The sequence below is a fragment of the Coregonus clupeaformis genome, unplaced genomic scaffold (genome assembly GCF_020615455.1).
Source record: "Coregonus clupeaformis isolate EN_2021a unplaced genomic scaffold, ASM2061545v1 scaf2067, whole genome shotgun sequence".
Lineage (NCBI taxonomy): Eukaryota > Metazoa > Chordata > Actinopteri > Salmoniformes > Salmonidae > Coregonus > Coregonus clupeaformis.
In genome coordinates, this window is record NW_025535521.1 from 36,281 (window position 1) to 51,405 (window position 15,125).

Here is a 15,125-nt window from a genome sequence, read left to right on the forward strand (position 1 = left end):
TATCTCCTATAGTATATCACCCCCTGGACAGGACACTAGTCTATCTCCTATAGTATATCACCCCCTGGACACTAGTCTATCTCCTATAGTATATCACCCCCTGGACACTAGTCTATCTCCTATAGTATATCACCCCCTAGGACACTAGTCTATCTCCTATAGTATATCACCCCCTGGACACTAGTCTATCTCCTATAGTATATCACCCCCTGGACACTAGTCTATCTCCTATAGTATATCACCCCCCTGGACACTAGTCTATCTCCTATAGTATATCACCCCTGGACACTAGTCTATCTCCTATAGTATATCACCCCCTGGACACTAGTCTATCTCCTATAGTATATCACCCCCTGGACAGGACACTAGTCTATCTCCTATAGTATATCACCCCTGGACAGGACAGTAGTCTATCTCCTATAGTATATCACCCCCCTGGACACTAGTCTATCTCCTATAGTATATCACCCCACTGGACACTAGTCTATCTCCTATAGTATATCACCCCCTGGACACTAGTCTATCTCCTATAGTATATCAACCCCTGGACACTAGTCTATCTCCTATAGTATATCACCCCCTGGACAGGACACTAGTCTATCTCCTATAGTATATCACCCCCCTGGACACTAGTCTCTCTCCTATAGTATATCACCCCTGGACAGGACACTAGTCTATCTCCTATAGTATATCACCCCCTGGACGGACACTAGTCTATCTCCTATAGTATATCACCCCCTGGACACTAGTCTATCTCCTATAGTATATCACCCCCTGGACAGGACACTAGTCTATCTCCTATAGTATATCACCCCTGGACAGGACACTAGTCTCTCTCCTATAGTATATCACCCCCTGGACAGGACACTAGTCTATCTCCTATAGTATATCACCCCCTGGACACTAGTCTCTCTCCTATAGTATATCACCCCCTGGACAGGACACTAGTATTTCTCATGTCTGTAGTGAGGCAGCTTGATGTACAGGACACCATCTGGACAGGACACTAGTCTATCTCCTGTTTCTGTAGTGAGGCATCTTGATGTACAGGACACCCCCTGGACAGGACACTAGTCTATCTCCTGTTTCTGTAGTGAGACATCTGGATCTACAAGAACAACCCCTGGACAGGACACTAGACACCAACAGTACAAATGGACCATATGTGGGGTAAAGTCACTATATCCAAGATTTCTCAGTGTTTGTGTCACACAAAGAGGAGGATGTAGTCTAGGTAACAGTGGTGACCTGTCAACAGCCCATAATGTAAAGAGAAGGATGTAGTCTAGGTAACAGTGGTGACCTGTCAACAAATCAAATCAAATCAAATCAAATCAAATCAAATTTTATTGGTCACATGCGCCGAATACAACAGGTGCAGACATTACAGTGAAATGCTTACTTACAGCCCTTAACCAACAGTGCATTTATTTTAAACAAAAAAAGTAAGAATAAAACAACAACAAAAAAAGTGTTGAGAAAAAAAGAGCAGAAGTAAAATAAAGTGACAGTAGGGAGGCTATATATACAGTAAAATAAAGTGACAGTAGGGAGGCTATATATACAGGGGGTACCGTTGCAGAGTCAATGTGCGGGGGCACCGGCTAGTTGAGGTAGTTGAGGTAATATGTACGTGTGGGTAGAGTTAAAGTGACTATGCATAAATACTTACTTAACAGAGTAGCAGCAGCGTAAAAGGATGGGGTGGGGGGCAGTGCAAATAGTCCGGGTAGCCATGATTAGCTGTTCAGGAGTCTTATGGCTTGGGGGTAGAAGCTGTTGAGAAGTCTTTTGGACCTAGACTTGGCACTCCGGTACCGCTTGCCGTGCGGTAGCAGAGAGAACAGTATATGACTAGGGTGGCTGGAGTCTTTGACAATTTTGAGGGCCTTCCTCTGACACCGCCTGGTATAGAGGTCCTGGATGGCAGGGAGCTTTGCCCCAGTGATGTACTGGGCCGTACGCACTACCCTCTGTAGTGCCTTGCGGTCAGAGGCCAAGCAGTTGCCATACCAGGCGGTGATGCAACCAGTCAGGATGTCTCGATGGTGCAGCTGTAGAATTTTTTGAGGATCTGAGGACCCATGCCAAATCTTTTTAGTCTCCTGAGGGGGAATAGGCTTTGTCGTGCCCTCTTCACGACTGTCTTGGTGTGTTTGGACCATGATAGTTCGTTGGTGATGTGGACACCAAGGAACTTGAAGCTCTCAACCTGTTCCACTACAGCCCCGTCGATGAGAATGGGGGCGTGCTCAGTCCTCTTTTTTTTCCTGTAGTCCACAATCATCTCCTTTGTCTTGGTCACGTTGAGGGAGAGGTTGTTGTCCTGGCACCACACGGCCAGATCTCTGACCTCCTCCCTATAGGCTGTCTCATCGTTGTCGGTGATCAGGCCTACCACTGTTGTGTCGTCGGCAAACTTAATGATGGTGTTGGAGTCGTGCCTGGCCATGCAGTCATGGGTGAACAGAGAGTACAGGAGGGGACTGAGCACGCACCCCTGAGGGGCCCCCGTGTTGAGGATCAGTGTGGCAGATGTGTTGTTACCTACCCTTACCACCTGGGGGCGGCCCGTCAGGAAGTCCAGGATCCAGTTGCAGAGGGAGGTGTTTAGTCCCAGGATCCTTAGCTTAGTGATGAGCTTAGAGGGCACTATGGTGTTGAATGCTGAGCTGTAGTCAATGAATAGCATTCTCACGTAGGTGTTCCTCTTGTCCAGGTGGGAAAGGGCAGTGTGGAGTGCGATAGAGATTGCATCATCTGTGGATCTGTTGGGCGGTATGCAAATTGGAGTGGGTCTAGGGTTTCTGGGATTATGCTGTTGATGTGAGCCATGACCAGTCTTTCAAAGCACTTCATGGCTACAGACGTCAGTGCTACGGGTCGGTAGTCATTTAGGCAGGTTATCTTAGAGTTCTTGGGCACGGGGACTATGGTGGTCTGCTTGAAACATGTTGGTATTACAGACTCAGTCAGGGACATGTTGAAAATGTCAGTGAAGACACTTGCCAGTTGGTCAGCACATGCTCGGAGTACACGTCCTGGTAATCCGTCTGGCCCTGCGGCCTTGTGAATGTTGACCTGCTTAAAAGTCTTACTCACATCGGCTACGGAGAGCGTGATCACATAGTCGTCGGAACAGCTGGTGCTCTCATGCATGCTTCAGTGTTGCTTGCCTCGAGCGAGCATAGAAGTGGTTTAGCTCGTCTGGTAGGCTTGTGTCACTGGGCAGCTCGCGGCTGTGCTTCCCTTTGTAGTCTGTAATAGTTTTCAAGCCCTGCCACATCCGACGAGCGTCAGAGCCAGTGTAGTATGATTCAATCTTAGACCTGTATTGACTCTTTGCCTGTTTGATGGTTCGTCGGAGGTCATAGCGGGATTTCTTATAAGCGTCCGGGTTAGAGTCCCGTTCCTTGAAAGCGGCAGCTCTACCCTTTAGCTCAGTGCGGATGTTTCCTGTAATCCATGGCTTCTGGTTGGGGTATGTTCGTACGGTCACTGTGGGGACGACATCATCAACAGCCCATAATGTGAAGAGAAGGATGTAGGCTAGGTAACGGTGGTGACCTGTCAACAGCCCATAATGTAAAGAGAAGGATGTAGGCTAGGTAACGGTGGTGACCTGTCAACAGCCCATAATGTAAAGAGAAGGATGTAGGCTAGGTAACGGTGGTGACCTGTCAACAGCCCATAATGTAAAGAGAAGGATGTAGTCTAGGTAACAGTGGTGAGGTGGTGTGTTGTGTCGTTTAGGGGTTCCCCGTCTCCAGGGGTAACGCAGCAGAATGTGTGACATCACAGCGTTCTACTTTATAACGTCTCTCTCGCTCGATTCACATTCAGACACATCCTGACTCTACAGGATAAAGAAGAGAGCTGAGACAAACCAAGTAACAACCTAAAAACAACATTAAAGGAACCTTAAAAACAACTTTAAAACAACTTTCAGGAAACAATAACCGGTTGGATTACAACTTGAAGAGACAAGGAAGTGTTTTTCCTACGTATTCCACTCTTGAAGATAGAACAATATCATTATTTATTTGGACCTTTTTTTAGTAGTTTTATTTTTCTTCTCAAACAAAGATGGCTGCTTCATCTTGTTCTTCCTCCCTTGCTCCTCTTGTCCTCCTCATAGTCCTCTCCTCTCTATCACTGAGTGTGGAGTCCCGACCCTCGCCCCAAACATCACCTCGGAAACATGACACACAGGTAAGTGAGGTGCCTTAATCATCACCACCTTCATCATCACCGTCTTCATAAAGAGGAACTCTGTGACGCTTTGTGAAGACGGACTCAGGGAATATGTAACATAGTTGTGTTAACTTATACTGTGTCATGTTGGTTCAAGGCCAAACAACACAACAGGACCTTAATAGAGCTGAGAGGGAGAGAGAGAGAGAGAGAGAGAGAGAGAGAGAGAGAGAGAGAGAGAGAGAGAGAGAGAGAGAGAGAGAGAGAGAGAGAGAGAGAGAGAGAGAGAGAGAGAGAGCGAAGAGAGAGAGAGAGGAGAGAGAGAGAGAGAGAGAGAGAGAGAGAGAGAGAGAGAGAGAGAGAGAGAGAGAGAGGAGAGAAAGAGAGAGAGAGAGAGAGAGAGAGAGAGAGAGAGAGAGAGAGAGAGAGAGCGAGAGAGAGAGAGAGGTAGAGAGAGAGAGAGAGAGAGAGAGTCATACTTGAGTAAAAGTAAAGATACCTTAATAGAAAATGACTCAAGTAAAAGTGAAAGTCACCCAATAAAATACTACTTGAGTAAAAGTTTAAAAGTATTTGGTTTGAAATATACTTAAGTATCAAAAGTCAATGTAATTACTAAAATATAGTTAAGTATCAAAAGTCAAAGTATAAATAATTTGAAATTCCTTATATTAAGCAAACCAGACGGCACCATTTACAGAGATGGGCCTGCTAGCTACAGATACCTTTAAGAAAAGGATCAGAAAACCAGTATCTGGTGTGACCACCATTTGCCTCATGCAGCGCAACACTTCTCCTTCGCATAGAGTTGATCAGGATGTTGATTGTGGCCTGCAGAATGTTTTCCCACACGTCGATCCAGAGAATCCCAAACATAATCAATGGGTGACATGTCTGGTGAGTATGCAGGCCACGGATGAACTGGGACATTTTCAGCTTCCAGGAATTGTGTACAGATCTTTGAGATATGGGGCCGTGCATTATGATGCTGAAACATGAGGTGATGGCAGCAGATGAATGGCACGACTATGGGCCTCAGGATATCGTCACGGTATCTCTGTGCATTCAAATTACCATCGATAAAATGCAATTGTGTTCGTTGTCCGTAGCTTATGCCTGCCTGCCTGCCTGCCTGCCTGCCTGCCTGCCTGCCTGCCTGCCTGCCCATACCATACCCCACCGCCACCAGGGGGCACTCTGTTCACAACATTGACATCAGCAAACCGCTCGCCCACACGATGCCATACATGTGGTCTGCGGTTGTGACGCCATACTGCCAAATTCTCTAAAACGACATTGGAGGCGGCTTATGGTAGAGAAATTAACATTCAATTCTCTGGGAACAGCTCTGGTGGACATTCCTGCAGTCAGCATGCCAACAGCATGCTTCCTCAAAACTTAAGACATCAGTGGCATTGTGTTGTGAGACAAAACTGCACATTTTAGAGTGGCCTTTTATTGTCTCCAGCACAAGGTGCACCTGTGTAATGATCATGCTGTTTAATCAGCTTCTTGATATGCCACACCTGTCAAGTGGATTATCTTGGCAAAGGAGAAATGCTCACTAACAGAGAGAAATAAGCTTTTTGTGCATAAGGAACATTTCTAGGATCTTTTATTTCAACTCATGAAACATGGGACCAACACTTTACAAAACTATTCTGAAATTCTACTTATGAATGTAATTTAGAATGTTCGCATGAATAGAAAAAGTGAAATTTATCAAACAATCCTGCCAGTGTTATATACACACAAGTAGAACATTACCATTGATAAATACCAATTGTTCTCAGTTTCCCTGCTCGTGCACGACCTTGGCCATTTGCATTGTGAAAAGCCCCTAATTAACCATACAGTGGCGGAAAAAAGTATTTAGTCAGCCACCAATTGTGCAAGTTCTCCCACTTAAAAAGATGAGAGAGGCCTGTAATTTTCATCAAAGGTACACGTCAACTATGACAGACAAAATGAGGAAAAAAATTCCAGAAAATCACATTGTAGGATTTTTTATGAATTTATTTGCAAATGATGGTGGAAAATAAGTATTTGGTCAATAACAAAAGTTTCTCAATACTTTGTTATATACCCTTTGTTGGCAATGACACAGGTCAAACGTTTTCTGTAAGTCTTCACAAGGTTTTCACACACTGTTGCTTGTATTTTGGCCCATTCCTCCATGCAGATCTCCTCTAGAGCAGTGATGTTTTGGGGCTGTCGCTGGGCAACACAGACTTTCAACTCCCTCCAAAGATTTCCCTATGGGGTTGAGATCTGGGAGACTGGCTAGGCCACTCCAGGACCTTGAAATGCTTCTTACGAAGCCACTCCTTCGTTGCCCGGGCAGTGTGTTTGGGATCATTGTCATGCTGAAAGACCCAGCCACGTTTAATCTTCAATGCCCTTGCTTATGGAAGGAGGTTTTCACTCAAAATCTCACGATACATGGCCCCATTCATTCTTTTCTTTACACGGATCAGTCGTCCTGGTCCCTTTGCAGAAAAACAGCCCCAAAGCATGATGTTTCCAACCCCATGCTTCACAGTAGGTATGGTGTTCTTTGGATGCAACTCAGCATTCTTTGTCCTCCAAACACAACGAGTTGAGTTTTTACCAAAAAGTTCTATTTTGGTTTCATCTGACCATATGACATTCTCCCAATCCTCTTCTGGATCATCCAAATGCACTCTAGCAAACTTCAGACGGGCCTGGACATGTACTGGCTTAAGCAGGGGGACACGTCTCGCACTGCAGGATTTGAGTCCCTGGCGGCGTAGTGTGTTACTGATGGTAGGCTTTGTTACTTTGGTCCCAGCTCTCTGCAGGTCATTCACTAGGTCCCCCCGTGTGGTTCTGGGATTTTTGCTCACCCACGGGGTGAGATCTTGCGTGGAGCCCCAGATCGAGGGAGATTATCAGTGGTCTTGTATGTCTTCAATTTCCTAATAATTGCTCCCACCGTTGATTTCTTCAAACCAAGCTGCTTACCTATTGCAGATTCAGTCTTCCCAGCCTGGTGCAGGTCTACAATTTTGTTTCTGGTGTCCTTTGACAGCTCTTTGGTCTTGGCCACAGTGGAGTTTGGAGTGTGACTGTTTGAGGTTGTGGACAGGTGTCTTTTATACTGATAACAAGTTCAAACAGGTGCCATTAATACAGGTAATGAGTGGAGGACAGAGGAGCCTTCTCATTTTGTCTGTCATAGTTGACGTGTACCTATGATGAAAATTACAGGCCTCTCTCATCTTTTTAAGTGGGAGAACTTGCACAATTGGTGGCTGACTAAATACTTTTTCCCCCACTGTATATGGTCAAAATCATCCCTTTAAATCCTGTGGTAAATCAATCAAAAAAAGCAAAAAAAGCTACGGAAAACAACTTTTCCGAGACTGAAATAGAGGCGCTAGTGTCAGAGATTGAAACCAAAAGGTTTTATTTGGTTCAGTAAAAATAAAAACATACTGTAGCTACAAAGAGACCATTAAGACAATTAGTCTCTTTAGCAACGGCAAATATACTTCAAATGAGTAGGCAACACTCACCAATAAGCCATCCATCCTCACCAGCTCCCTCCTGTAGGCTTATAGGACAACTGCAGAATGAACGAGTCGTGAGTTCCACCTGGTCACCTGGTCACCTGGTCACCACATGCAGCAGTCTTTTGATCATCACAACCTATCACCTGCACATTAAGAGCCTTTTCTGTTCACATAGTTGAACTCGTTTTGGGATGGTGATTTTATGGCCACGTGGGTGCCGTCTGTTGCTCTGTTCGTATTCAGGAACCCAATGATGGTATCATGGCAAAGAAACCCCTCTTGACTTCAACCTGTTGTGCGATGGTGTATGGAAATTGTATGTAACTGTTTGTTTTGCTGATGATTGCATCCAAAACATCAACTCATTGAGGGCTGTGAGACGCCGGTAGTCAAGCTCCCGCTGAAAAGTGCCCGTTGCCAAAAACCCGAGGGTGGATAGCACGTTGATGTGCACCTGAATGTCATGGGTTTGCCTTTAAAGTAGGTCTCAAATCCTCACAAAGTCCTACAATGGAAATTATACTGGATCTCATGGGCCAGTCTGTACGTTCTGCAAGAAAGTCGCACCTGTCTCTAAAAACACGCTCTCTGTGAAATGCGGCATGTGGCAAATCTTCCAACAGAGCAGATCAGCCATCTCTCATTGGATTTCCCATTATCTCAGTCTTTTATAGGATTTACACAATGGTTTACCTTTCACACATACAGTACCTCTGATTTAACAAATTACTGTACTTTATATGGATTATTATCGTGACAAATGCACTGATGTAGTCAGTGCGTCGGGGCATGGACTCTACAAGGTGTCAAAAGCGTTCCACAGGGATGCTGGCCCATGTTGATACACACAGGAAACTGTTGAGCTTTAAAAACCCAGCAGCGCTGCAGTGCTTGACACACTCAAACCGGTGCGCCTGGCTTCCATGTTTCAGACACAGAGAGAAGTGTTGTTTTGGACTGGGTGTGAGGGTGTAGCATCAACAGTGAAGATCTCTCTCCCCTCCCTGTTCCTCCCCGCTCCCTGTTCCTCCCCCCTCCCCTCCTCCTCTCTCCCCCCACCCCTCTCCTCTCTCTTTCTCTCCTCCCCGCTCCTCTCTCTCTCTCTCCTCCCCCCTCCTCTCTCTCTCCTCCACTCCCCTCCTCTCTCTCTCTCCTCCCCCTCCTCTCTCTCTCTCCTCCCCTCCTCCTCTCACCCCCCCCACCCCGCTCCTCTCTCTCTCTCTCCTCCCCTCCTCTCTCTCTCTCCTCCCTCCCCTCCTCTCTCTCTCTCCTCCCCCCCTCCTCTCTCTCTCTCCTCTCCCCCTCCAGGTACTAGATAATCTCTTCAGCGCTCAACTCCGCTCTCTGATCCTCAACCAACCAGACGTCACCTTTGAAGGTTCCACTTCTGACCCTGCTCCTTCCTACCACCATCCCTCCCAGGGATTGGCTGGTCGCAGCATGGGGGCGGGCCAGGGGGTTGGGCCTGTGGTCCCCAGGTTGTTCCTAGACTTTCTGCGCCAACAGAGGATGTTCCGTGGGCGGAGCAGGAAGAGCGCCACCGCCAGGGGATGCTTCGGCATGAAGGTGGACCGCATCGGATCTATCAGCGGCCTGGGATGCTGATTGGACAACCACCAGTGGCCTTGTGTTCTGATTGGCTACCTTTCACCCCACTCCTTCCTGTGTGTGTCAAAGACAGAGGGAATGCTGGGAGATCTCTCTCACTGACAGTCAGACGGATGGATGGAACATTCCCAACCCTTGATATCTAACCCCTGAACTATGAACTGTGATCCTGTGTGACTGTAGAGGTCATCTCCCTGACCCCACGTGACCTTTAGGTGTTCTGAGGCTCCATGTGGGAACAAATACTAATGACCTTTGACCTCTAGCCCCTGGCTCTGTTACAGCCAGTACAACTAACTCTGGTGTGTGTGTGTGTGTGTGTGTGTGTGTGTGTGTGTGTGTGTGTGTATAATGTGTGTGTGTGTGTGTTTATAATGTATGTGTGTGTGTGTGCATAATGTGTGTGTGTGTGTATAATGTGTGTGTGTGTGTATAATGTGTGTGTGTGTGTATAATGTGTGTGTGTGTGTATAATGTGTGTGTGTGTTTATAATGTGTGTGTGTATAATGTATGCGTGTGTATAATGTGTGTGTATAATGTGTGTGTGTGTGTATAATGTGTATGTGTATAATGTGTGTGTGTGTGTATAATGTGTGTGTGTGTGTGTATAATGTGTGTGTATAATGTGTGTGTGTGTGTATAATGTGTGTGTGTGTGTGTGTATAATGTGTGTGTGTATAATGTGTGTGTGTGTATAGTGTGTGTGTGTGTGTATAATGTGTGTGTGTGTGTGTATAATGTGTGTGTGTGTGTATAATGTGTGTGTGTGTGTGTATAATGTGTGTGTGTGTGTATAATGTGTGTGTGTGTTTATAATGTGTGTGTGTGTGTGTATAATGTGTGTGTGTGTGTATAATGTGTGTGTGTGTGTATAATGTGTGTGTGTGTGTATAATGTGTGTGTGTGTGTGTGTGTGTGTATAATGTGTGTGTGTGTGTATAATGTGTGTGTGTGTGTGTATAATGTGTGTGTGTGTATAAGTGTGTGTGTGTGTGTATAATGTGTGTGTGTGTGTATAATGTGTGTGTGTGTGTATAATGTGTGTGTGTGTATAATGTGTGTGTGTGTGTATAATGTGTGTGTGTGTGTATAATGTGTGTGTGTGTGTGTGTGTGTGTATAATGTGTGTGTGTGTGTATAATGTGTGTGTGTGTGTGTGTGTGTGTGTGTGTGTGTATAATGTGTGTGTGTGTGTGTGTGTGTATAATGTGTGTGTGTGTGTATAATGTGTGTGTGTGTGTGTGTGTATAATGTGTGTGTGTGTGTATAATGTGTGTGTGTGTGTGTATAATGTGTGTGTGTGTGTGTGTGTGTGTATAATGTGTGTGTGTGTTTATAATGTGTGTGTGTGTGTGTGTGTATAATGTGTGTGTGTGTGTGTATAATGTGTGTGTGTGTGTGTATAATGTGTGTGTGTGTGTGTGTGTGTTATTCCATTGTATTCATGTATAACCTGACAGGCCTTCTGTTGTGTAAACTTGTATGTGAAACTGAGACCAACATGTGTCAAACATGATTACATCTTCCCTGTTCCCTGTAACACGCTACCAGTAACATGTTAACATGACCTGTTGTGTGTTCTACTGTCTAACTGTTCCCTGTAACACGCTACCAGTAACATGTTAACATGACCTGTTGTGTGTTCTACTGTCTAACTGTTCCCTGTAACACGCTACCAGTAACATGTTAACATGACCTGTTGTGTGTTCTACTGTCTAACTGTTCCCTGTAACACGCTACCAGTAACATGTTAACATGACCTGTTGTGTGTTCTACTGTCTAACTGTTCCCTGTAACACGCTACCAGTAACATGTTAACATGACCTGTTGTGTGTTCTACTGTCTATATTTGGTCTAGTATGGTTTGATATGGTTTATATTTATCACTGGCAGTGGAGCAGGATTGGGCTCAAATCAGACCTTCAATACAGTCAATTATTTAATGAATCGATCATTCTGGTATCGAAAGCTCAATTGGCCCCAACCCTGCAGGAGTATATATGGATGGAGAGAACTGCAAGGTTTATTTTCCATGATGGAAGTCAAAAGCACTTCTACTAGACTAAGAGCGTTCCTCCCTCTCTCGCTCTCTCTCTCTCTCTCGCTCTCTCTCTCTCTCTCTCTCTCTCTCTCTCTCTCTCTCTCTCTCTCTCTCTTCTCTCTCTCTCTCTCTCTCTCTCTCTCTCTCTCTCTCTCTCTCTCTCTCTCTCTCTCTCTCTCTCTCTCTCTCTCTCTCTCTCTCTCTCTCTCTCTCTCTCTCTCTCTCTCTCTCTCTCTCTCTCTCTCTCTCTCTCTCTCTCTCTCTCTCTCTCTCTCTCTCTCTCTCTCTCTGAAATAATAAAACTGTTCTGGCCAAGTCCTCCTGTGCCAAACTGAACATCTCTCTGTCGACATTTTTGAATCAAACAAGGAAATGTTCGTTGACTAAATGGTCATTGAAATACTGTTATGGTGATTGATACATGGTGCGTGTCCGCCCTCTTGTGGATTAATGCGGTATGACATGCACTGGCAATTTACCATAGTAACTGCACATTTTGGCTCTATTTCTAGTTGGTTAAACAGAAGTAAAAGCACTGGTAAAACAAACTCCGTGGTAAAATTGTCCAAACGGATCATCTCTTATAAGTCTAGAAACATTTAGAGTCACATGAGATATGTCAAGACACAAATCAGGGATTCTTGAAAGACGGGACAATCTCTACTTTTCTTTCACAAATATTTGTCTTAATATTAACATTTGAAATATATATTAAATCAAATGTTATTTATCACATGCACCGAATACATCTGGTGTAGACTTTACAGTGAAATGTTTGCTTACGAACCTTTCCGAACGATGCAGAGTTGAAAAGATTATTATAAAAAATTAAATGGTAACTAACACAAGAGGAATAAAATAAAATACACAAGAACGGAGCTATATATATATATATATATTTCTCACCTTTATTTAACCAGGTAAGCCAGTTGAGAACAAGTTCTCATTTACAACTGCGACCTGGCCAAGATAAAGCAAAGCAGTGCGATAAAAACAACAACACAGAGTTACATATGGGGTAAAACAAAACAAAGTCAAAAATACAACAGAAATACATATATATACAGTGTGTGCAAATTTACATTTACATTTTAGTCATTTAGCAGACGCTCTTATCCAGAGAGACTTACAGTTAGTGAATACATTTTTTTTTTATACTGGCCCCCCGTGGGAATCGAACCCACAACCCTGGCGTTGCAAACGCCATGCTCTATCAACTGAGCTACATCCCTGCCGGCCATTCCCTCCCCTACCCTGGACGACGCTGGGCCAATTGTGCGCCGCCCATGAGTCTCCCGGTCGCGGCCGGCTGCGACAGAGCCTGGATTCGAACCAGGATCTCTAGTGGCCTTAGACCACTGCGCCACTCAGGAGTAAAATGTAGTAAGTTATGGAGGTAAGGCAATAAATAGGCCATAGTGCAAAATAATTACAATTAGTATTAACACTGAAATGATAGATGAGCAAGAGATGATGTGCAAATAGAGATACTGGGGTGCAAATGAGCAAAATAAATAACAATATAGGGATGAGGTAGTTGGGTGGGCTAATTTCAGATGGGCTGTGTACAGGTGCAGTGATCGGTAAGGTGCTCTGACAACTGATGCTTAAAGTTAGTGAGGGAGATAAGAGTCTCCAGGTTCAGAGATTTTTGCAGTTCGTTCCAGTCATTGGCAGCAGAGAACTGGAAGGAATGGCGGCCAAAGGAGGTGTTGGCTTTGGGGATGACCAGTGAGATATACCTGCTGGAGCGCAGACTACGGGTGGGTGGTGCTATGGTGACCAATGAGCTAAAATAAGGCGGGGATTTGCCTAGCAGTGATTTATAGATGGCCTGGAGCCAGTGGGTTTGGCGACGAATATGTAGTGAGGACCAGCCAACAAGAGCGTACAGGTCACAGTGGTGGGTATTATATGGGGATTTGGTGACAAAACGGATGGCACTGTGATAGACTACATCCAATTTGCTGAGTAGAGTGTTGGAGGCTATTTTGTAAATGACATCGCCGAAGTCAAGGATCGGTAGGATAGTCCGTTTTACGAGGGCATGTTTGGCAGCATGAGTGAAGGAGGCTTTGTTGCGAAATAGGAAGCCGATTCTAGATTTAACTTTGGATAGGAGATTCTTAATGTAAGTCTGGAAGGAGAGTTTACAGTCTAACCAGACACCTAGGTATTTGTAGTTGTCCACATACTCTAGGTCAGACCCGCCGAGAGTAGTGATTCTAGTCAGGGAGTACCAGTACCAGATCAATGTGGAGCTATATACAGGGAGTACCAGTACCAGATCAATGTGGAGCTATATACAGGGAGTACCAATACCAGATCAATGTGGAGCTATATACAGGGAGTACCAGATCAACGTGGAGCTATATACAGGGAGTACCAGTACCAGATCAATATGGAGCTATATACAGGAAGTACCAGTACCAGATCAATGTGGAGCTATATACAGGGAGTACCAATACCAGATCAATGTGGAGCTATATACAGGAAGTACCAGTACCAGATCAATGTGGAGCTATATACAGGGAGTACCAATACCAGATCAATGTGGAGCTATATACAGGAAGTACCAGTACCAGATCAATGTGGAGCTATATACAGGGAGTACCAATACCAGATCAATGTGGAGCTATATACAGGAAGTACCAGTACCAGATCAATGTGGAGCTATATACAGGAGTACCAGTACCAGATCAATGTGGAGCTATATACAGGGAGTACCAGTACCAGATCAATGTGGAACTATATACAGGGAGTACCAATACCAGATCAATGTGGAGCTATATACAGGGAGTACCAGTACCAGATCAATGTGGAGCTATATACAGGAAGTACCAGTACCAGATCAATGTGGAGCTATATACAGGGAGTACCAATACCAGATCAATGTGGAGCTATATACAGGAAGTACCAGTACCAGATCAATGTGGAGCTATATACAGGGAGTACCAATACCAGATCAATGTGGAGCTATATACAGGGAGTACCAGTACCAGATCAATGTGGAACTATATACAGGGAGTACCAATACCAGATCAATGTGGAGCTATATACAGGGAGTACCAGTACCAGATCAATATGGAGCTATATACAGGAAGTACCAGTACCAGATCAATGTGGAGCTATATACAGGGAGTACCAATACCAGATCAATGTGGAGCTATATACAGGAAGTACCAGTACCAGATCAATGTGGAGCTATATACAGGGAGTACCAGTACCAGATCAATGTGGAGCTATATACAGGGAGTACCAATACCAGATCAATGTGGAGCTATATACAGGGAGTACCAGATCAACGTGGAGCTATATACAGGGAGTACCAGTACCAGATCAATATGGAGCTATATACAGGAAGTACCAGTACCAGATCAATGTGGAGCTATATACAGGGAGTACCAATACCAGATCAATGTGGAGCTATATACAGGAAGTACCAGTACCAGATCAATGTGGAGCTATATACAGGGAGTACCAATACCAGATCAATGTGGAGCTATATACAGGAAGTACCAGTACCAGATCAATGTGGAGCTATATACAGGGAGTACCAATACCAGATCAATGTGGAGCTATATACAGGAAGTACCAGTACCAGATCAATGTGGAGCTATATACAGGGAGTACCAGTACCAGATCAATGTGGAGCTATATACAGGGAGTACCAGTACCAGATCAATGTGGAACTATATACAGGGAGTACCAATACCAGATCAATGTGGAGCTATATACAGGGAGT

General features: G+C 44.8%; 1 protein-coding gene across 1 annotated transcript; it reads left to right on the plus strand.

The window, feature by feature from the left end:
- Positions 1 to 3,855: 3,855 nt before the first annotated feature.
- si:ch73-265d7.2 (C-type natriuretic peptide 2) lies at positions 3,856 to 9,700 on the plus strand. The gene is made up of 2 exons (XM_045219109.1): positions 3,856 to 4,212; positions 9,039 to 9,700. Exons 1-2 carry the CDS (start codon positions 4,087 to 4,089, stop codon positions 9,333 to 9,335), a joined length of 423 nt encoding a protein of 140 aa, XP_045075044.1. The 5' UTR covers positions 3,856 to 4,086; the 3' UTR covers positions 9,336 to 9,700.
- Positions 9,701 to 15,125: the final 5,425 nt, after the last annotated feature.

Bases quoted from the DNA above. Each gene is read 5' to 3' on its own strand.
- si:ch73-265d7.2 (XM_045219109.1), top strand. From the start codon at position 4,087: ATGGCTGCTTCATCTTGTTCTTCCTCCCTTGCTCCTCTTGTCCTCCTC. The intron at 4,213-9,038 runs GTAAGTGAGGTG...CTCCCCCTCCAG, and splicing joins CTCGGAAACATGACACACAG to GTACTAGATAATCTCTTCAG.